The sequence below is a fragment of the Bubalus bubalis genome, chromosome 7 (genome assembly GCF_019923935.1).
Source record: "Bubalus bubalis isolate 160015118507 breed Murrah chromosome 7, NDDB_SH_1, whole genome shotgun sequence".
NCBI lineage: Eukaryota > Metazoa > Chordata > Mammalia > Artiodactyla > Bovidae > Bubalus > Bubalus bubalis.
This window is the reverse complement of record NC_059163.1, coordinates 59,224,248-59,248,769: the sequence shown is the minus strand read 5'-3', so window position 1 is coordinate 59,248,769 and position 24,522 is coordinate 59,224,248. Positions and strand designations below refer to the sequence as shown.

The window sequence follows — 24,522 nt, the reverse complement described above, 5'->3', positions numbered from 1 at the left end:
TCCTTTAACTAGGCATTGACCATACTTACTGACACACCATCTCCAACCTTGAATAGCTGAAACTTAACGTATCCGCCAAAGGGGAGGATGCATTCTTTGCCTTTCCCATCTGCAGACTTGTTTATAGTTGTGTTATCAGAGAATTCAAGTATTTTTGTTTAAAAAGAGACATTCTAACCCAGTTATCTTGTAGGTGAAGGAACAGAGGAAAGACAATATGGGTCATTTGAAACCACTTGCTGTAAGATAGCTCCTGAGTAGCGAATGAGGTAAAGGCATTTGCTGCTTACTTTCATTTCAAATTACACTCTAATTTTAAATCTTCCCCAAAATATTAATATAACTCAATACACATGTTTGTTGAGTTTCCTACAGTGTTCAAGAAACCATGTTAAGTGCTGTATAAAATATGAAGACAAAATAAGGAAGACTCTTGTCTTCATATAGTATTTACAACATATTAGGATAACACTCAAACGACTCTAATCAAAGATGATTGTAACCATCCGAACTGAGATAGATGCAAAGCGCTCTGAGAGTTCAGAGGAAGAAAAATTATATCCAGTTAGGAGGAACAAAATATAGAGGAGACAGTTACTCTAAATGGGCCTTAAATTTGTTAAAACAACATATTGAACCAACAGCCACCTGACAGTCTTTTGTGAATGTAATATATTCACAGAATTGTATAGCCATTACCACTATTCAGTTTTAGGACATTTTGATCACCCACAAAAGAAATCCACATTCATTAGCAGTCATTACTCATCCCCTCTCCTTTCAGCCACTGAAAGTGAAAGTGAAGTCTCTCAGTCGTGTCCGACTCTTTGTGACCCTGTGGACTGTAGCCCACCAGGCTCCTCTGTCCATGAGATTCTCCAGGCAAGAATCCTGGAGTGGGTTGCTATTTCCTTCTCCAGGGGATCTTCCCAACCCAGGGATCGAACCCAGGTCTCCCGCATTGCAGACAGCCACTAGAAGCCACTAATCTACTTTTTGTCTTTGTGGAATGGAGGTAGGTATTGGAGAGTCCCAACATAGAAGTGTGAGAAAGGAACAAGATTCACCAAGGGAGAGATAAAAGAAAATAGCTAGATGATTTAAGGAACAACTGTTTGAAGGGTCAAGAAGGTTGGCAGGTGCCTGTGAATTGTAAGTTGACCGCCGTCATCATGTGGCCAGGATGTGAAATGGCTTCCCACATACTGTGGTTTTAACAGTGACCAGAGATTTGACCAGTTGGTAAACACCGAGGTCAACAAAAATACCCACTGATTAGCCTGCAACTTGGTTTCCTATATAGTGAGGTCATTATCTCTTTTTTAGACTACTGAAATTATCAGGCTTCCCAGGTGGTTCAATGATAAAAGAATCTGCCTGCAATGCAAGAGACGTGAGTTCAACTCCTGGTCAGGAAGATCCCCAGGAGGAAGGCATGACAACCCACTCCACTATTCTTGCCTGTAGAATCCCATGGACAGAGGAGCATGGTAGGCTGTAGTCCATAGGGTTGCAAAGAGTTGACATGACTGATTCGATTGAACATAGACACACACACGCAAACACACACAAGGAAATTATCATCTTGAACTATCTTCTGAATATATGTTATCCAATAAGGTAGCCACTAGCCACACATGTCTATATAAATTTAAGTTAAAATTATTTAAAATTAAATTTAAAAATTAGTTCCTCCGTTGCACCAGCCACATTTCAAGTATCTGATAGCTATATGTGACTATTAGCTACCACATTTGCCATCATAAATACAGAACATTTCATCATCACTGAAAGTTCCATTGACCTGCACTGTTGTACATGGTAGCAATAACTCACAAGCTTCATAAAGAGGTTTCTGTTTTGTGTCTTATTTTGTAATGGCTCCATTCCTCATTTGGCTTAACATGTCACTTTTTTATTCCATTTCATCCTTGTGTTTCCCCATCTAAACTATTGACCAAAGAAAGCTCAGACCTTCATGGGCTGTACCCAACAAGGCACACTTCTGTGTATGTATGTTTTTTTCAATTTGAATTTCTGACCAAATTGCAATACTAAATGTCAAGCATTTTTAAATAAGCCCTCAGGTATTTTCCATGCTTATTCTTATGGCTACAAATATAATTAAGTCATATGAAATAAATACTTTCATAGATACAGATAATACTCTTAGTTCCTATATGCATATTTCCTCATGCCAGGTGAAAGATCCATGAAAGTTTAAAGATAGCACTGTAGGTCTGTATTAGTTCCTACTGCTACTGCAACAAAGTACAACCAACATAGTGATTTATAGCAATACAAATGTATTCTCTTACAGTTCTAGAGTCTGAAGGGAGAATGTTTTCCTGGACTTTCCAACATCTAGTGGCCACCTGTGTTCCTTGTGGTCTGTGGTCTGTTCCTTCATCTTCCGAGTGCATCGCTCCAATCTGCTTCTGTCATCACATTACCTTTTCCTCTTTGCAGTCAGATCTCCCTCTGCCTTGCTCTGATAAGGACACTTGTGATTTCAATTAAGACCCATGCAGGTAATCCAAGATTCTTAATTGAATCATATCTTCAAAGTCCTTTTGGCCATATAAAGTGACATTCACAAGGTGAACATGGATGGAACCCGTGTGTCCTGCATCTCCTGCATTGCAGGCAGATTCTTGACCACTGAGCCACCTGGGAAGCCTGATAATTTCATTAGTCTAAAATAAAGATATAAGGACCTCACTGCATAGGAAGCCAAGTCACATTCCAAGGATTATGACATGGATATTTTGGGGGGCCATTATTCGGCCAACACAGAGGTTGCATAAAGTTTCTTCTTGGTAGAAAAAAGCTTACCTCCACCAGATTTAATTATTCAGGGCTTCAAATTAAAATTTAATAATTCAGATAAAGAGTAAGTTGTTTGTTTGTAATCCTGTTAACAGATATTAAAATGTCTGACAATGGCGATGACACGTTAGCCTCTGGAGACAAAGAAGAAATTACCAACAAGCCCAACAGTGATACTTTACCCAAAGATGCAGAAGTGCACTGTGATTCAGCTGCAATTTCAAATGAGCTAACGCCAGCGAATCCCAGAAGAGATGTGCATGAAAATGAGGCTGTTCAGGGTGCAGAGACTGCTGACACTGGACTTGCTGAGGAGCCCAAAGACCGTGGCACCACGGAGCCACCCCTCAACGGAGAAGTGACTGAGGATGCCCTCACTGAGTGTGTTGATGCCGTGAGCCTCGAGGCAGAACCTGGATCCGAAATACCCCTGAAAGAACAGAGTGATCCGGTAGGAGTGGTTCATTTGACCGAGTTCTTACTGATACCTACCATGGGCATAGATTTGTGCCAAGCCGTGAGGTTAGGAATTGGGAATTCAGTATACACTATGACATTACCTCTATCATCAGAGATGTATTGTTTGGTGAGAAAAGGTGTATATGAGAATAATTGGTCATTTTAATATTTTCATTTTGTTGATTGTATTTTTATTAACAATAACCACCACCAAATTATTGGACACAACAGGCACTCTCCTAACTACTCTATATGTTAAGTAATTCACTCCATACAACAGTTCCTTGAGGTTCTAAGCTGGATATTATTAACCCCAAGTTATAGATGAGGCAATCAGGCTCAGAGATCTTAAGCAACCCAGTAAGATATTAAGCTACTCAGTAAGTGAGCTCAGAAGGGAGCTACTCAGTAAGTGAGCGATATTGTAATATTGAATATAACGAGTCCAGATTATTAATGAACCTAATTCCACCCTAAACAAGTTAATGCTTCTTTAACATCACTTAAATTTTGCTGCATATTTACAAACCCACTCTGAAGATCTGAAACCTGCAGATTCCCCTTTTATCATCACATACCACCTTCTGGAGACCACAGCAGAACACCCTTGTGCTTCACTTTAGCGCCTGCACCTGACTCTCTGGGGGATGGTAGGCCAGTATCTCCATGTCACTACCTCATTCCACATCAGTATGACCAAGCTGGGTTTTCCTGACACCTTTTCCTCCATCCACGTGGGAACCGGAAGGGGTGGGGAGGCACTCTGCAGGACTTGAGGAGATGGGCCACTCTCCTCCAAACCTGCCTTCTAGAAGGATGCTACAGTGTAGGGGGATGGGCCCTGCTCTCCTGAGATGTGCCCCACACGTCCCCTCCTTGAGGTGACTCTGCTGTATGCAGGGAGGGAGGCAGGCTAAGTGGGGAGTTGGGCGGCTGGGCTTCCATCCCCCATCTATCATTAACTCTCTTAGTTTGGGCAGGACACCAAATTTCTCTGTGCTTCAGTTTTTCCTCTGTAAAATGAAGAATTTGCCCATGAAGACCACGAGGTATCCTTCTGACTAATGTTTTGTGATTCTTTTACTCAAAAGCAGACTTCTTGGGCCTCAGTTTCCTCAAATTGACTCTCAGAACTATTCTAAGATGAGATGAAAGGAAGGGTTTTCCCATCACTGGAGATGTTTAAACAAAAACAAATGATCATTCTGCTGAATGTCATGGAAAGGATCTGAGGACCAGCTGGGAGTTTGGATCAGTTATGTAAATATACATGCAAAATTTTGTTTATGAGTTCCATGATATCACAGATACTTTAAAGCCATCCATGGACCCCCTGAGGGATTATGAATTCCTAGATCGAGGAGTCTCAGCTCTAGCTGAGCATTTCAACCACTGAGAGAGCTTTGAGAAATAATTGGGAGTGGGGAAGAAAGAATGATGACAGGGTGGATATTAGTCTGAATTCTCCAGAGAAATGTAACCAATAGAATACGCCCTCTACCTGTACTTACCTGTGTGCCTGACTTTGGAACCTGTGTTCCTTCCATGCTGTCTTTCTACTGGGGCGCATTGGTTCCCAGTTGTTATTGTAACTGCTACTATTAATATATGCTTTTGTACATTAAAAAATATATATCTTAACCATGACATTCTGACCGAAGATGATTCAAAGAAGCTATAAAAGCTTCATTGAGTCATGATATGTGTGCTCATGAAGGCTAGATTATACATGCCAGTTTCAGACTTCTAAAAGTTATAACAAGTTTGCTAATAAAGATAGCAAAATAAAAAGTCAGGATGCTCCTACACATCCATCTTCTTACATTTTGAGCAAATTGAATGAATTCTGCGTTTGAGAGCACTTTGTAAACCTCCTTAATGCTACAGAGAGAGAGAGAGAGCTAACTGGCAGACATTCCCCTCCCGGTACCTCCCCTCCCCTACTGATAGCTTTGAAAAGAGGAGCATTTCCTTATCATGAAGCTTCACAAAGTATCTGAATGGAAGTTCAGAAACTGGCCACAGAGTTACAGCCGTGGCTCTGCGTGTGTGTGTGTTGGGGGGGTGGCGCGTGGGGTGGGGAGCGTTGCATCAGGAGCTCAGATAGAAGCAGGATGTGGGAGGAATTCCTGTGAGCATGTTGGTTCTAAAAAGACAGAAAGCTAATACAGGTGGCTGGAAGGGCCTTGAGAGGAAAGCATATCTCTTTCACCCAGGCTACATTTAAACCTTCTAACTAGGTATAGATATAGTCTCTTCTTAATAATTACTTGAAAAGGGGATTCTACTCTCTCTCTTGGCAATTTATCCTTTTGTCTTAAGTTGATATTAGAAGAATTCAGTTGGGTGCTTCATCTTCAAGCATTGTTCATTTGCTCTATTTTATTGGTTCTTCATTGCACACTTACAGGAAGTTCTTTTGCGGTGATGAAAACAACCATTTTTCTGTTGATCCAGAAGAGAATGAATTCTGCAAAAAATCTTGATTCAAAAGTTCATTTGTATGTTGGTTGGTTGGATCTTGAACACAGGTCTGCTGAGGAATGACAGGTCCTTCAGGAAAAGTTCAAAAGCCTGTCTGGTCCTAGATGTATTTGAGTTTAAGAGAATCTCATCACCTCTTAAAAAAAAGTTTCTAAGAGGAAATGCCTGTTTTTTTAAAAAGCCTGGCAGAATAGTCATTGAGGAAGTCGTTTCTTCTATGACACACTAGATTTTTGTGATAATGGGTTTAAATGTATATGTTTTTTCTATAAGTGGTATCTAGTTACTTTGGGTCTTGGTGCCCTTAAAATTCACCTTATGAGCTTCCCCTTTGCCTGAGTCAGCATGGCAGCTATCACTTGGCAGGCAGGACGGTGTGACCAGGAGGCACTCTGGGGCCAGTGGTTCTGCCAGCTACTCAGCTGGCACGTCTTCTTTGAAGGGTCACACCATCACAGTTGATGCACTCAGAGAAGCTATCTCTGTCTTTAGGGCCCCTTCTCTTTGTCATCCATTCTGATGTACAGACTCAGAAACCATTGAGTTAAGGCTTCTTTCAGGAATCCACACCACGACATCCATTAAGAGATGGTCCCCAGACCCCCTTGAACTTTGGAGGTTGGACTAGAGTCTAAATCTTCACCAGCCCCATGACACCATGTATTATGCTCCAGAAGCTGGGTAGTGTAACTATCTTCAGGATGCCTCCCATCTAGTTGGGGAAGGAAGTGTTATATGAAAGCAATTATAGTATGTCTTGGACTTCCCTGTAGCTCAAACAGTAAAGAATCTGCCGGCAATGCAGGAGACCCAGGTTCTATCCCTGGGTCGGAAAAATCCTCTGGAGAAGCAATCCACTCCAGTACTCTTGCCTGGAGAATCACATGGACAGAGAAACCTAGTGGGCTACAGTTCGTGGGGTCACAAAGATTTGGACACAACTGAGCAACTAATACTTCACTTCATAGTATGTCTTAGTGTACTAGATATATACTAGATGGGCCAGGCACAAGGAAGCCTGAGATGGAGCACCCAGATCAATCTTAAGGAGTTGGTGAAGTCTTCATCCTCAGTTCAGAGATGTTTGTCGTGGGTGCTAGGTTGGAATGAAATTTATTCCCAGAAATCTTGTGGGACCTTATTATGTACTAGTCTCTCCCTCTCTCTCAAAGTCACTCAGTCATGTCTGACTCTTTGCAACCCCATGGATTATAGCCTGCCAAGCTCCTCTGTCCATGGAGTTTCCTGGCAAGAATACTGGAGTAGGTAGCCATTCCCTTCTCCAGGGAATCTTCCTGACACGGGAATCAAAGCCAGGTCTCCCGCATTGCAGACAGATTCTTTACCCTCCGAGCTACGAGGGACGCCCATGTGCTAGTCTATCAGCCCCTAAAAGATCTAATCTAGTTCAAATTTCCCTAAATTCTTAGCATTAAGAAATATTACCCAGACTAAAAAAGTTTCATCCCTACTGTCCTATATCAATGCATTAAAAAGCCAATCATGAAGAAGGTAAAGAATGCAATGTTACCACTCAAAGTACTCAAAGAAAAACACAGACTACCACTCACTAGTTCTCTCCCTAGAAAAGGAAAAGCAGGGTGCTTAAGAACAGTAAAATTGCTATCAACAGAGACAAAAATGAGAGAACATAGGCCAAGATCTGCTGATGACAGATTTTTGCCTCTTAAATGAGTGAGTAGAGTTTGCTCCAGTTCGGTTGGAGTGTTTCTTTTTTATGACTCTCCACGTGAAGACATCTGATTTTTCACTTGAGCAACCAGATGGTAGCTGTTACATTTTGCTTGTATTGGACGTGCATATGCATGCTTCGGAGAAGGTGATGGCACCCCACTCCAGTACTCTTGCCTGGAAAATCCCATGGATGGAGGAGCCTTGTAAGCTGCAGTCCATGGGGTCACAAAGAGTCGGACACGACTGAACGACTTCACTTTCATTTTTCACTTTCATGCATTGGAGAAGGAAATGGCAACCCACCCCAGTGTTCTTGCCTGGAGAATCCCAGGGACAGGGGAGCCTGGTGGGCTGCCCTCTGTGGGGTCGCACAGAGTTGGACACGACTGAAGCAACTTAGCAGCAGCAGCAGCATTCGTGCTTAGTCTCTCAGTCATGTCCGACTCTGCAACCCCATGGACTGTATCAGGCTTCTCTGTCCATGGGATTTCCCAGGCAAGAATACTGGAGTGGGGTGCCATTTCCTCCTTCAGGGGATCTTCCTGACCCAGGGATCAAACCTGTGGTTCCTGCACTGGCAGACAGATTCTTTACCACTGTGCCACCTCGGAAGCTCAGTTGCATTGGACAGTGCTTCATAAATCTGGTGGTGTGTTATAATCACTGGGGAAGTTTGTTAGAAGTTTGGATTCCTGGGATCTACCCTGAAAGGTTCTTATTCTTTAAAAGATCACAGTGGAAGCTAAGACACTGTATTTTTGGTAAGTTCCCCCAGGTAATACTCTTAGTGTCAGACTGTGGACCAGTGTTTGGGAATCACTAATATTGGTACACAGAAGAACTAGTTGAGGATTCAGGTGAGATTGAGAACATGGTGAGCTCAGTATGGGACATACCATGAGACATCCTTGTGAAGATATTTTGTGGATAGTTGATTATAGTGGTCTGGAGCCCAGGGGAGGTGGTGGGGAGAGATTTGGAGGACATTAGCCATTGGGTGTTAATGGGAGTGGGTCAGATTGCCCAGGTGTTATATATAAATAAAATCAGAGGCCGGGGACCTGGCCCTGAAGTCTATGTTTCTAAGTCAATTTGGTCATCGACAGCTCTTAGAGTCTGTTTGATAGGTTGTGGTTGCCAGTAAAGTTCATTCTATAAATTAAATTTCAAATCATGTTATACCACACTGACATTTTTTAATTAAACATTAATTAACAAAAATGTTTAAAATAGTTCATGAAATCTTATGTAGACTTGAGAATGTTCCGTTGATCTGACCTTTTACATGCCTTGACCACTACTCCAAGTGAAAGGTTCATTCAAGGCAAATGCCTAGAAATCTAGGAGCAGAGATTTCGTCCTTTATACTTGGCATTGAGAAACCAGAATTCTCCAGAGTTCAGAGATGAATAGAAGACCACTTAGAAAGGGTAAAATCCTTTCTTTTACCCTCTTCATGTAAAGGTAGGAAAAGGCTCTAAAATATATTTAATCACCAACTAGTGTTGAATACCTTTAATTTCACAATCTAGATAGAACCCCTTTCAGATATTCAAAATGCTAGTTACCAGTCTACCATGTTTACCAGTTAAAGCCCATGTCTGTAATTCAGTATGCTAATTTGCAAAGCCTCAGATGTTAATAGAGATGTGAATAATAGAAGTGCTCATTATAGCTGCCTCTGGAGTATGGCTTTCCTGATTAGGATACCAGCTGACCACCTGGACTATGTGTACTTTATTGGAATGCTTGAAGCAGTTGGGTTGCAACTTAAGGAGCTCCCACAATATGTGTGGAAACTTTATAAAGTAAACTGAAATCATCATGATAAGGGATAGACAAAAAAAGCAAGAGTAAGAAGATAGGGCATGGGAGCCAGGTCACGAGAACAGAATCTTTTAAGGATTGAAAAGTGGTTAAGCTTCTGGTGCTACTGAGAGGTCAAGAAATAAAGTGACTATAATGAATCCATAGCTCTGACCATGAGGGAGCCCTTGTGATCTTGATAAGGATGGTTTCATGAAACAGTGACCATGGAAGAGTCACTGTGGTGGGTGGAGGGAGTGGATTCAGAAGGTAGGCACCTTTTTTAAGAGGTAAAGAAGAAAGAAACACATGGAACAGAAACCAGACAAGTTGGAAAAAAAAAAAATTTTGTCATCATGATTTTCATTTGCTTATTTTAAGATGGAGGATGGTGCACATAATTAAATGTGGGAAGCAGCCAGTAGAGAAAGGTTGAAAAGCCAGAAGAAAAGGGAAACCAACCTTCCCAGGCCCAGAGGAGATCAGATGGCGGTGATAATTACAACCAAGAGGAAGATACCACTTCCATTATGATAGAAGGGAAAGAAGTAATTGTGAGTGGGGGATACAGTAAAGTTAGACTTGTGTTGAAATGGGGTTTTGATATAGGCCAGTGTTTTGTCCATAAAAAAACACTACTCAGACTTTCAACTTGGTTTGAACAATTAGTATTCAATTTATTAAGGTTATAGAATCAAAATGTCAATTCTCCATAGTATTCATCTCACAAATCTTACTCTATTTAGAAGTCTAGCATAATTGAACACTCATGTTCAAGGGGCTTTTGACTAATGCTTGGTCCTTTATGCCAACTTAAACATGGTCAAATATTTTTTATCTACATCTATAAATTTAATATACTCTATCTACTTTTTAAGTACCTCATTTACCTACTTAAACAAGATCTTGCTGAGTACTTAAGAATTGTTGTAAATCTTAAATTTATAGAGTGGACTGAATGACCCCTTAGGTTCCATCAGTTCAGTTCAGTCACTCAGTCGTGTCCAACTCTTTGCAGCCTCATGGACTGCAGCACGCCAGGCTTTCCTGTCCATCACCAACTCCTAGAGCTTAACACAAACTCATGTCCATCGAGTCAGTGATACCATCCAACCATCTCTACATCTGTCGTCCCCTTCTCCTCCTGCCTTCAATCTTTCCCAGCATCAGGATCTTTTCCAATGAGTCAGTTCTTCGCATCAGGTGGCCAAAATATTGGAGTTTCAGCTTCAACATCAGTCCTTCTAGTGAATATTCAGGACTGATTTCTTTTAGGATGGACTGGTTGGATCTCCTTGCAGTCCAAGGGACTCTCAAAAGTCTTCTCGAACACCACAGTTCAAAAGCATCAATTCTTTGGCTCTCAGCTTTCTTTATGATCCAACTCTCACGTCCATACAGGACTACTGGAAAAACCATAGCTTTGACTAGACAAACCTTTGTTGGCAAATTAATGTCTCTGCTTTTTAATATGCTGTCTAGGTTGGTCATAGTTTTTCTTCCAAAGAGCAAGCATCTTTTAATTTCATGGCTTGCAATCACCATCTGCAGTGATTTTGGAGCCCCAAAAAATAAAGCCTATCACTGTTTCCATTATTTCCCCATCTATTTCCCATGAAGTGATGGGACCGCATGCTATGATCTTAGTTTTCTGAATGCTGAGTTTTAAGACAACTTTTTCACTCTCCTCTTTCACTTTGATTAAGAGGCTCTTTAGTTCTTCTTCACTTTCTGCCGTAAGGGTGGTGTCATCTGCATATCTGAGGTTGTTGATATTTCTCCTGGCAATCTTGTGTTTCATCCAGCCCCACACTTCTCATAATGTACTCTGCATATAAGTTAAATAAGCAGGGTGTCAATTGCAGCCTTGACATACTCCTTTTCTGGTTTGGAACCAGTCTGTTGTTCCATGTCCAATTTTAACTGTTGCTTCTTGACCTGCATATAGATTTTTCAGGAGGCAAGTAAGGTGGTCTGGTATTCCCATCTCTTTAAGAATTTTCCACAGTTTGTTGTGATCCACACAGGCAAAGGCTTTGGCATAGTCAATAAAGCAGAAGTAGATGTTTTTCTGGAACTCTCTTGCTTTTTCGATGATCAGCAGATGTTGGCAATTTGATCTCTGGTTCCTCTGCCTTTTCTAAAACCAGCTTGAACATCTGGAAGTTCACAGTTCACATACTGTTGAAACCTGGCTTGGAGAATTTTGAGCATTACTTCGCTAGCATGTGAGATGAGTGTAGTTGTGCAGTAGTTTGAACATTCTTTGGCATTGACTTTCTTTGGGATTGGAATACAAACTGACCTTTTCCAGTCCTGTGACCACTGCCGAGTTTTCCAAATTTGCTGGCATATTGAGTGCAGCACTTTCACAGCATCACCGTTTAGGATTTGAAATAGCTCAACTGGAATTCTATCACCTCCACTAGCTTTGTTCATAGTGATGCTTCCTAAGGCCCACTTGACTTCAAACATTATGCATAAATTTAGGTACATTTCAACTTAAAAATCAGAAGTCTGATAATTCAATTATTCATTTTTAATTGATTTTCAAAACATTGTCACTCTAATCATTCAAATTCCTTTAAGCATCAGTAGTACAGAAAAGAAGAAATATGCACAAAATGATTAATTGTATGACTTTCATGCTTTAAAACCTTTCGATACTTAATTTGAAATCTCCCTGGAGTTGAATGATGCATACTAACCAAGAAAGAAAATTCCTTGGGAACAACTGAGGCCATTTTTTAGCAAATATTTTAACAGAGGTGCTGGCATCTGAGCAATTTACATCCTCCCAAATGTCACACTGAGCCCCTCCTTAGAACAGCTGTGTCATGAGTTACAAAACTTAAAGAGGGTTTGGTCTCACAACTTCTTCTGTCCATATCCCAAGACCAAAGCTCTATACATAGTCTCTAAATCTTAATCTAGTAAAGGAAATAGGACTATCAGGTTGGTCTTTATCTTTTAAAAGAGGTACATATATTTTCTATCTTAAGTGCTGAAAACCTTTGAATTTAATGGAATTCTAAGATGTATACATATTTTTCTACTTGATAACTTAAAAATAAATAAATGAATTTTCTATTTAACGATAAAGACCTTTAAATGGAATACCCGATATCTAAATGTCTTTTCTATTTAAAGAACTTGGAACTTGGTAGAATCTTGCACTCTTTCATCTTCTTAGGTGCACACAACACTTATAGATGTATCAGTGATCTCCAGTTGAGTTTTGGAGATCCCTCCTGATCAAGCCAAGTCTGATTTGCTGTTACAATATGACTCTTATTCTTCTGAGAGTTTAGGGGGAGGGGGCAGGAAGTTGACAGAGTTCTTATCAGATGGCTTCTATTTTCTCTATGGATTAGGATATAAAGTCGTCTGTTAAAGGAGGTGGGAGTTACATGGGTGAGGATGAGGAGAAAACTTTAAATTTTTCATATATGAAAATGGGATACCTGAGTAGATCCATGCTGCCTACTTTATAGTCTCATAAGCATGTGACATTAAAGCCACTTAAAGTGGAGACAGTACTCCACTGGATATATTTATAATCCATGTCAAACAGTTTATATGGCTTTTATGTTAAATGTACACATTTTGTTATTTGAGTATTTGCCATTCTTTGTAGCTGATCAAGAAGTCACAGCTCAATGTCAAAGAAGCTTTATTAATAAAGCAATTGAAGTAGTCACTTATACTGCAAAAAGTTCTAGACTCATTTAACATTTATTTCCATTTGCTAGTCAATTACCAGCTGTCAGAACATATTAAGTATTGTAAATTTGAGTCAGAAGCTGTCACCCTTAAGTGTATTAACTTTCCCTAATCACATAGGTAGTGATTTATCCCATGAAAGAATTATATTAATCACCAACTTACATCTGTCTTCATCATGGTATAAAATTGCCACTGGCTTCATTGCTCAAGTGAAGTAAATCAATGTAGACTCCAAAAATGAAAGCAGACTGTCATGAATCTTGAGTATTTCCGTTCACGTTAACAAGCTTCTCATTGTTTCCAAACAGAAAAAAAAATGTCAGCCAACTTTCATAGCTTTTTGCTTCTTAGTGTTAAAACTGTAGTTAATTATTATTAACAGTTAACATTTCTAGAGTATTTATTATGTGTTAGCACTATGCTCACAGCTTTATGTGAATTATTTTTATTTTCACAATAAACCTATGAGGTTATTGGTTCTTATACTCATGGCTGCATTTTGTAATGTCGATGATGACTTTAAAAGACTTGAGTAATTTACTCGTCCAAAATGGTAGAGCCTAGAGTCAAACCCAAGCAATTTAATTGCATAATGTTTACACTTAACCAGTAGTCTACACTGATGGATGGTGTTTGATATTAATTAAGTGAATCAGTTAGGAATAGCATTTGGGATCGAATCTGCATTGCAGGCAGATTCTTTACCATCTGAGCCATCAGGAAAGCTCAACTAAAATTTAACATATAATGGCTTACAAAATAGTGATTTTTTTTTAAATTTCTCATTTAACAGAATGGCGATAAGCAATAACTCATTTGTTTAGTAGCCCACCAGGGCCAGAACTAGTGTGATTCCCTGGCCTGTCCCTTAAGGCAGCAAAAATGGCTGCTTCAGTTTTGAGCACTGGGTTAAAAGGAGAGGGGAGAGTTGCCACCAGCTGTAACTGTATAATTTATCATGACAGTGAACCCTTTCTCATTTATATCTCATTGGTCAAAGCTGTTTCACATGGCTGCTCTTATCTGAAAGGGTGGAAGACTGCGGGGGGAAAGTAGTTGGGGAGGATGATGGACCAGCCTTGGGTCAAAAGTTGTAGAATCTACAAACTCTGTAGGAATTTTTCACTTCCTCCTTAACTTCTTCCTTTCTTTTCTTGGAATGAAATCTCTGTAATTCTCTACCACCTAATGTATTTTTGCCTCATTTTGTAAAATGTATTCCTGGATATTAAGGGAGAGGGGTGATTCTTTTTTTTTTTTTGAGTCAGGATGCATTGGTCACAAGTTACAGAAACTATTACACACCTGAGAAAATCGATGAATTTCAGTCATTTATTCAACAGCTAAATTTAGCTGTTGAATAAATAAATAAGCACTCATTTACACCATGACCTCTTCTATGTTCTGTGGATATATCAGTGAACAAAAATATTGAGAGAAAGAGAGAAACACTGTGCTGGAATCACATAGAACCCAAAGGTAGGAAAGCCACAGAGCTTTGAAGACAGACAGGAACCAGGGGTTGAGAAACTACCTGGAATCCAGACAGCTTCCCTGAGCTTATCTCCTTCATTCTGCTCACTCTGCTTTCTCTTAATTCTTGGTCTGCATGGTGGATCTTCTATTCAAGCTGAACAAGAATCTGTGTCCCAATCCAAATATGTAGGAAAAAGAATTTGAATCAACTGTGCCCACCGACAGTGAGAGATACAGTTCCAGGGGTCATTGTGAGTGGGGTGGACACCTTGTAAGTTGTCTCCCTCAAAAGGCTTCCTGTTGCTGCTCCACATCTTCAAGTTTACTGATGCTTTTGTAGACAGCTTGCTTGCTACCATCCATGCCAAAGCTCCTCCTACCACCCTAAAGATTTGAAAGTTAACTCTATCTACCTTGAAGAGCACATTTTTTTCTAGTTCTGGGGAAAAAATTGCATGAGTCAAGGTTGTTTTGGAGTTTTTCAAGTCACTCTGTGCCCAAAGGTATTAAATCTTCCCCTCCCCTCCACAGCCCTGTCACTGTCTTCCAGATAATGGGAGATTTGGGTCTTGGTTGACATCAAATTCCCTTCTCACTTTAAGCCCTCAGATGCCAACACCACTACACATCAGTTTGATTCCAAAGTACACATTGCAGCGTGGATTGGTTTATTTTTTTATGGTCCTTATAAACTATAATCCAGTGAGATATGGCTGTTGGTGATTTGTTTAACCTTCTCTGTGTTTCAAACGAATGGATATTTTCCCATCCAGGGATAAACGAATTGCTGACCTTGTGGCTAATCTGGTTTTTTACAGGCTGTGGATTCCTCTCCACGTGGAGGGGGATGGGCAGGCTGGGGCTCCTGGGGCAAATCTCTGCTCTCGTCAGCATCTGCCACAGTGGGTAAGCATTATACATTGCGTTTGAATGGATAAAGTTCAGGGGCCAAATAGGATATGACGTTTTGATCATATCATGTACTGATAGAGTTTAACATTACCTCATGAGATATTTGGGATTCCCAGGTGGTGCAGTGATAAAGAATCCGCCTGCCAATTCAGGACACACAGGAGACGTGGGTTCAATCCCTGGGTTGGGAAGATGCCCTGGAGGAGGAAATGGCAACCCACTCCTGTATTCTTGCCTGGAAAATTCTATGGACAGAAGAGCCTGGCAGGCTGCAGAGAGATGGACATAACTGAGGGACTAAGCACACACACACACACACACACATGAGATAATAAGAGAAAATTGTTTTTAGTGTTTACCAAGTGCTTCCTGTATATTGATACATTTATTCTTCAAAATAACCCTATTAGGAGGTACTCTTATTTCCTCCATTTTAGAGATAAGGAAGCTGAATCACAAAGAGGTTAAACTTTATCCAAAATCAAGAGTAGCTGAATTGGGCTTTGAACCGCACAGTATGGCTTTTAACTATTTTATTATATTGCATCTTAGAATATAAGATTTGGGCTTTTATAATATGTTCTTAAAGCTTTGTTTATCATCCATTTGAACGTTTTAAAATATACAAATAGGCTACTCTCTAAAAAGGCATTCATCACAGCATATTGAAACACAAATAGAAAAGATGCAGGTAGGAAGAAGATACTTATCAAGGCTAATAGAGTTACTATAATTGAACATTGACCTTAACTCTGAGATTCTTGCCTGCCAGTAGATTATCTTTCTCACTGAATGATAAAACAAGACTTACGTTATTTAGGGGCTTCCCGGGTAACACAGCTGGTAAAGAATCTGCTGCAATGAGGGAGACCCCAGTTCGACTCCTGGGTCAGGGAATTCCCTCGGTAGAAGAGACAGGCTACCCACTCCAGTATTCTTGTGCTTCCCTGGTGGCTCAGATGGTAACGAGTCCACCTGCAATGCAGGAGACCTGGGTTCAAACCCTGTGTTGGGAAGATTCCCCTGGAGGAGGGCATGGCAACACACTCTAGTATTCTTGCCTGGAGAATCCCCATGGACAGAGGAGCCTCGCGGGCTACAGTCCATGGGGTTGCAAAGAGTTGGATATGATGAGCGACTCAGCACAGCACAGCACAGCTTATTTAGATAACTTTATTTTGGCTGCCAGTAGAGTGTCTTTCTCATTGAATGATAAAACAAGACAGCATATTTACATAACTTTATTTTCTTTGTATGAAATTTTTGAAGAAATGTCCTGCATTGGCTCTTATACTAAGAGAAAACATAATGACTGTGTCCTCATGAGTGAAGATTTGTCACAGTTATTCTTCATGTGACCATTTCTCGTGTATACTCTTCATGAACACTGAAGACATAGCATAAACATGTCTAAGATGACCTAGCCTCGACATTTCATCTTGAGGGTGGAGACTGACAGGCAGAACATAGGAAGCCACAGGTAACACCGCTTGCAGATCATCTAACTCAGGTGTTCTCATATAGTCTGTGGCATGAGGCTCTTGTGATGGGCCATGAATTGGTCCAATTCACTGTTACTCCTAAGTCAGTAGTCTCTGGCCCTACTCCAATGAACCGTGGTCACAGACAGCTGAAGGGGCAGGTATCTAATTTGATAGAATTTAGATGCCTGGAAGAATGGATTCATTGCATTCTCCTAATTCCATGCCTGTCAAGTATCAGGAGAGCTGTGGCAAGGAGTAGATGGTGATCAAATAAACATTGCTCTCTGCTGAGAGCCTGAAAAGCAGATTTTTTTTTTTTCTTTTGCTAATTGAAGGGCCAGGTATACTGTGGATACTTTGGGTTGGCCAAAGACACAAACGAACTTTTTGGCCAACCCAATACATATGCAGATGGAAAAAATGAGTCAGATTAAAGTCGAGGAGCCTGTTTTGTTTTCTGAACAGGGCAGAGTCTCTTATTAGAGTGAGGACAGGCACTGCAAGCATCTTGCTTTCTAGCGAAAATGTTTGAGCTTTCAGTGACTCCCAAATGGATCTTGCCACTGACAGTACTCAGGACTGGCATGCTTTCTGAACCAAAACTAAAAATTTGGAGTCTAAAAGTTTCTGAAATTGTGATGTCATGGAACAGTGTATTACTTGATCACCAAGTTATACCACTCTCTTCATGCTTTATGTCATAAAACAGTATAATGTTTTGGGTGCTTCCAGTTACAATGGTGTCCAGAACTTCCTGACCCAGGGATTGAACTGACAACTCCTGCAGCTACTGCGCTGGCAGTCCATGGGGGTCACAAAGAGTCGCACCCGACTGAGCGACTGAATTGAACTGAATTATGGGAGTGAATCCCATCATATTCACAATCCTGTTCACTCTCAAAAGTCTCTTGTTCCCTAGAAGGAAAACTATGACAAACCTAGACAGCATATTAAAAAGTAGAGATATTGCTTTGCCAATGAAGGTCAGTATACTCAAAGCTATGGTTTTTCCAGTGCTGATGCTGAGTTGCTTCAGTTGTGTCCAATTCTTTGCAACCGTATGGACTGTAGCCCACCAGTCCTCTGTCCATGGGATTCTCCAGGCAAGAATACTGGAATGGGTTGCAATTTCTTTTTCGAATGGGAGAGCTGGATCATAAAGAAGACTGGGCGCTGAAGAACTAATGCTTTCAAATTGTGCTGGAGAAGACTCTTGAGAGTCCCTTGGACAGCAAGATCAAACCAGTCAATCATAAAGGAAATCAACCCTGAATATTAATTTAAAGGACCAGTGCTGAAGCTGAAGCTGTAATATTTTGGCTTCCTGATACAAAGAGCCGATTCATTGGAAAAGACCCTGATGCTGGGAGAGATTGAAGGCAAAAGGAGAAGAGGGTGGCAGAGGATGAGATGGTTGGATGGTATCACTGACTCAGTGGACATGAATTTGAGAAAACTCTGGGAGATAGTGGAGGACAGAGGAGCCTAGAGTTCATGGGGTTGCAAAGAATCAGATATGACTCAGTGACTGAACGACAACCACCACCCTCAAATTGGTGGTCGTGGGGAGACATGGGTGTATATGCCAGGGGTGAGAATCTTGGAAGTGATCTCTCAGTTCTACCTACCACACCTCCCTTTTCTGGTTGAAATTCTTAACAGTTACACCACCAATTCCAGAATCTTAATATTTTTTAATGGCTCTAGCTACATGCTAGAATTTTGAAAAGCATTTAAATCTTGGCGTTTTCCTCTTGTTTGTACCCACAACAACCAAAGGGCATATGAGGGAGAGCAAATAAATTTTGAAATATCGATACTCTAAAGGTCCCATTGGACAAACTGGAGCCATCTTTAGAGAAGTAGAGACTGTGTTCATCATCACTGGTCATCACAACCCGAATGAATGCAGTAGCAAGATAGTTGAATACCATCCCTAACTCATTCACAAGGTGTATTTTGGGGATTTCTGATTAAGATGGACTGTAACTTTACAAAGGAATAGTGGCTAAAATGATAGCAATGCATACTTTAAGATAAATATTTTTGTGGACCTGGTGGAGAACTAAAACTTGTAGCATGAGGGAAGGCTGAAGTCATAGGTTCCCAAGGCTGGAAACAAGCAGTGGAGGTGACTGGTGATTTGATTCCCCAAAGGTAACAGGGATCATGTGTCCCACAAGTGGAGAAGTGTAAGTTTATTATCACAGGGCAAAGAAACTTACTGGAAAACAGAGCACTCGCAACAGCCAACAAGCTCTTGAAGGTTTATAAATTGCCTGTGGAAAATAAAGGAAGAAAATAACCACACCTTCTATTGCAATTGATTGCTACTCAGAAACCTCATGTTACCCTCAGGGTAATTCCAGTAGCAGCTAAAACTGTACAAGACACAAAGTCCCTAATGAAATTCAGAGCTGTCGATTGAGCATTACAAATAGAAACCAGTACTGTTACAGTTGTTGAAAAACTGCAGGCACAATTGTTAGAGCTGTTTAAGAGTCGGCAAGAGAGTAATTAAAGAATGGAAAGATTTAGAGGTGGTTCTTTCTTGGAAAATTCATTGTATCAAGACTCATAAAACCTGAGAGCCCTGATCCCGACTGCCACTAACTTGTGATCACAAATAAGTGTCACTAACTAGCTTCACTATGCACTGAGCCTCTATAGGCTCAGCTTCCTTACTTGGAAAAGTATGTGTGGAACGACTTGAGAAATTCTAAGATTCCCTCCAACTTGTGAAATATAATGATTCCATAGACTGGTTCCATGTAGCAAGAGAAAGATATTTGTAACCACTGTGCTGAGTAGAAAAATATAGAAAATTGACTTTTTCTACACTGTATTTTTATACTTTTATCTTTTGACTCAGTACTTTGACCCCCAAGATTACGAGGAAATGAAAAAGCAACCTTCCCAATGCTTATATAAAATCAGACATCTCTCAGCCAACAATTGTTTTTGGAGAGGCCATAACTCCTGTGTTGGTTCCATTTACAGCCACACTATTAATCACATTCTAAGAAGACTTGATCAGCTGCCACCCATGCCTTTGGATGAATTCATAAAATGCAATGAAAATGGTTATTATTTAAGATCCAGGCAGAAAACAGAGGCAGAAGGAAAATGTAAGGAAAAAAAAAAGAAGAAAAAGATTTTATGATAATTTCAAAGTACTATTGTGAGAAATAGATGTGATTTTCCACAAGCACCATAGAGACTTGATTTATGTGTAGAATATATTGCTAAGTGATAGACTAGTAACCAAAATGAAAGTCAACAATGCTGAGACATATACAAATATGCCAAGGTAAAAATTCTGTAGTAGAATAGAGCAACTTATTTCCAGATACTACAAAAGGCCGACCTGTTTGTTTAAAATTGTAGTTTTGACAGTTTTATGAGTCTCAACACCTTTATGCTAGGGTACCTGAGAAGGGCAAGGGAGAGCTGATCTGTATGTTTACCTTTTCAAAGTTATCATTGTTCTCCTTCCCTATCCACTCGTGAGTTACGTGGCGTTTTCCTTCTGCACGTTTTCATGAACACCTTCTACCAGCACTGTCAGAAGTAATGACAGTGTTTATCACAGAGAACGGCAAACTTGTCAGAATGACGCTACAGTAAGAACCCTTTGCCAGGTTTTTCACTCTCCGTATCACATGGATTCGTTTTAAAGGTGATATTGCTGATGATGTGACAGTTCTCAAAATTCAATACAAAAGATCATAGGATTAATGCTTGGAGTTTGTTCACAATCCTTTCAAACTATGAATAGGGCCCAGGGATTAATGAATTCCTGTGTGGTGGCAAAGCAAACACTGTGAGTTCAGAAACTCTTTTTGTAGATTTTGATCCCAAAGAGAAGTGAATATGTGATTACAGACTGGACATCTACCAGCATAATGGAGAGAGAAGACTTTCCCGAAAGGAAGGTTGACAGGCTCCACTTTTTCTGCCATGAAGTTTACTGCCATGAAGTTTGCTTCATGTTGAGTGCAGCAATACCATCTGTGTGTTTTTCTAAACAGCTACTTCTCACAACTGTTTATAATATCTTGAATTCATTGATAGTAGAGTCTGAAAGGCAGTTAATACTTTTAAATTGTTCTATTTCCAAAATTCACCTGAAGAAGAGTAGAAATTGGTGTAACCCTCAGAAGAGCAATTAGCACTACAGATGAAATCCTAAATTCATGAGCCTTCTATCCAGCAGCCCCGGTGTTGACTCTTTACAAACGTTTATTAAGATAAATGTGTAAAGATGTTCAATATGGAATATACTCATCAAATAGTTACCATGCCAGGCACTATTCTAGACACTTGAGATAAAGTAGTGAGCAAGTAAGAGAAGACCCTGTAGTAGAGCTTACAGACTAGTGGAAGGATGTGGACAATAAGCAATGCACATGCTGAGTAGGAAAATTATACAGAGGGTTATAGAGTGGGAAGTCTTTGAAAAATATAAAGTCAGGAGTACAGGTTAAAGAGTGGTGAGGGGTAGATCTTAATGAGGTGATATTTGAGCGAAGACCTGAAAAAATAAGGGATTCCATCAAGAATATAAGAAAAACCAGAAACTACTCGTGTATCCATCCGTACAGAATGTGAAACATGACAGAGTCATTCTGTGAAATGTTCTACATAACCATTAAAGAGAATGAGATAGGTCAGTGTCCCCAGTTGGATGCTCAGGGGAGAGACTGAGGCAAGAATGAGTGTACTGGAGTTTTACTGGGAAGGGCTCTCAGGAGCAAGCCTTGCAAAGACAGTGAAGGACTGGGAAAGCAGAACTGGGCTTTGGGGGCTTCCCTGGTGGCTCCTGCCAATGCAGGAGACAAGAGTTCGATCCCTGATCTGGGAAGATCCTACATACCATGGAGCAACTAAACCTGTGCGCCACAACCGTTGAGCTTGTGCCCCAGAGCCCGCAAGCCACAGCTACTGAGCCTGTGTGCCTCAGAGCCCATGCTCTGCCACGAGAGAAGCCACCACAATGAGAAGCCTGAGCACTGCAACTAGAGAGCAGGTCCCACTTGCCACAACTAGAGAAAAGCCCTTGCAGCAACAAAGACCCAGCACAACCAAAAATAATAAATAAATAAAAAGAAAAGTTTCTTTTTTAAAAAAAATGAAAAAGAACAGGGCTTTGGGAGAAGATGAACAATGATGCAGTTGCAGCCCATCCCATAGGAAGCTTGAGGGTTGGGGTGACTCTTCAGAGATGTCCTCTATTAATGCACAGGGCCAGGATTTTATATCACCAGCTCCCTCACTGACTAGTCCCTATAGTATAGTCTTGAGGGAGCCAGTGCCCTCTGGCAAAGGGCATTGCAAAGCAAGGTGTTGAGCCAAGGACCATCAGCAGGAGAGAACAAACACCAGAATCCCAGCAGCACACACAGCCTCCACCACCATCTGCTGAGCTGAGACCCCAGTGTCTATGGTGAAGCCAGGTCTGGGACACTTATATATAAGAATGTGCCTTTAAAAACTTGTTGCTGAAAGGAATCAGCAAAAAACAAATTGGACTTGTTATCTTTAAAAGGGAACAGGGTCTGGGGGTAAGGTTAAGGAAGACAGGGCCACTTACTTTAAGTTTTTAAGAGCCCCTGGCACTCCTCCTTGGAAGTCCCTCTCATATCACAATAATAAAACACATCCACACCCTTCATTAAATATATAATGTATATATAACTACAGAAGAGTTAAATTTACTTGAACTGTAGTTGACCAGTTGACTAATATTCCATTTTTTAATACATGTAAGTAAACATTATTTAATTTTTAATTTATAAATTTTCTTCATTGTCTTTTAGGACCAATACTTTTTCAGGTCTTAAATTCTTTCACATGTACTAAGTTGCTTCAGTCGCATCCAACTCTTTGCAACGCTATGGTCTACAGCCCACCAGGCTCCTCTGTCTGTGGGATTCTCTGGGCAAGAATACTGGAGTGGGTTGCCATGCCCTCCTCCAAAATCATTTCATAGGCATTTGTAAGTTCATAGACTCTATTACCTGTTAGGTCAATGGATGTTGTCTAGGGAAAAAGAGGCTAGCCCACCTTCTATTGTCTGTGTTTTTATAATCTGATTTTGCTAACATTATAAGTATCTATTTTTTAAAAAATCAACCAGAAATCTTAAAGGAATGAGATTATGGCATTTTTTATAGATTTTTTTTTTTACACATTCACCTTTTAAAAGAAAAAGAAAAAAATAAAATGAAAAAGAAGGAAATGTTATGTTAGAATTAAAGCAATCTAAAAGGCGAGAGCCTTCTGAACAAGTTAGCTGCTGCCCTCGCTGGGGACCCTTTATCATGTGGGACCAGTGGAAGTACTCTCAGGGCCACCCAGTCATCCAGGGTGCTGGCATGAAACTGCTGTTGCTCCCCTAACTTACCACTTGGTCAGAGAGACCCTCCCACCAACAACAAATTATTTTCATCTTCCAGAAAGAGGGGAGACTTCCCTTCAAAGGGGTTTGATCTTGGTGGAAATCATAAGAAGCGAGACTGGCAAAAATTTTTGAGAAAAAAAATTAAACTGAAGGTGGAAGACAGCACCACACAGTGTCTTGGGATCCATGCCTGAACAGAAATGATCCTAAGAGCATCAGGCTGTATCACCCCAAGGCATGGCTGGACAGGGCAGGGTTAGAGGAAGGTGTCACTGCAGGGTGACCTTCACCTTGCTCTTTGGTCAAAGTAAAATAACTCAAGCTAATTTTAGTGTAAACCAATGTTCTAATGGGCTTCCCTGGTGGCTCAGATGGTAAAGAATCTGCCCACAATGCAGGAGACCTGGGTTTGATCCCTGGGTTAGGAAGACCCCCTGGAGAAGGGAATGGCCTTTCACTCCAGTATTCTTGCCTGGAAAATCCCATGGACAGAGGAGCCTGGCAGGCTACAGTCCATAGGGTCACAAAGAGTTGGACACGACTGAGCGACTAACACGTGCAATGTTTTAAGAATGAGGATGCTCCTGATTAAGTGTCTGATTTGCAAGGAGTTATAGAAATAGGACTAAAATGGCATTTAATCAGCTACAAATAGCATGTAAGACTTTATTAATATAACATTGTGATGGAGCATGTGAGAGTTAGAGTCAGAAAGATTGGTTTCAGATCCTGCCTCTGCCACTTCTTGGCTTTGGGATCTTAGGCAAGTGTTTTCTCATCACCAGGTATCAGTTTCCTCAATCATGAAACGAGTAGAATAATATTCCTTACTTTATCATGAAAAGATTATATGAGACAATTTACTATACTGAAAATAGGTTCCAGTGCCTGGGACATTGTGCTCAATAATGTGGACCCAGTACCAAGGGCTTCACATATTTCTCCTCAGTAACCTAACAAAACCCTGGGAGGTAGATGTTATCACCCTCCTTTCAGGAAAGATGCAGCAGCAGAGACTCAGCAAAGTCACCAAATCCACATGGCTAATAACTGATGGAACCAAAATTCCTCCACAAGACTCCTGACTCCTACGTTTAGGGCATTTTCCACTAGAGTATAGATGATAAGTTAAATACCAGACAATCATTTAGCATTTGTTTCTAATGATGCAGTATCACAGCATTATTATCTTACCATTTTTGCTTTATGCACCTTCTTTTTACTGCAGTAAGTCAAAGGGTAGAGGAT

The 24,522-nt window shown here is 40.6% G+C and overlaps 1 protein-coding gene across 6 annotated transcripts in view; it reads left to right on the top strand.

Moving 5' to 3' along the window:
- The window catches only part of FAM114A1 (family with sequence similarity 114 member A1), a 65,883-nt gene that overhangs the window by 5,246 nt on the left and 36,115 nt on the right, over window positions 1-24,522 (top strand). For 3 of the 6 annotated variants that reach the window (XM_025290169.3, XM_025290168.3, XM_044945984.2), the window contains exons 2-3: window positions 2,925-3,280; window positions 15,294-15,381. In XM_025290169.3, the coding sequence (XP_025145954.3) occupies window positions 2,933-3,280; window positions 15,294-15,381 (436 nt within the window). In that variant the 5' untranslated portion in view covers window positions 2,925-2,932. Of the gene's footprint in view, window positions 1-193; window positions 270-2,924; window positions 3,281-15,293; window positions 15,382-24,522 lie in introns of those variants that run through there. The other 3 variants (XM_044945986.2, XM_044945985.2, XM_025290171.3) reach the window with 2 other exon arrangements.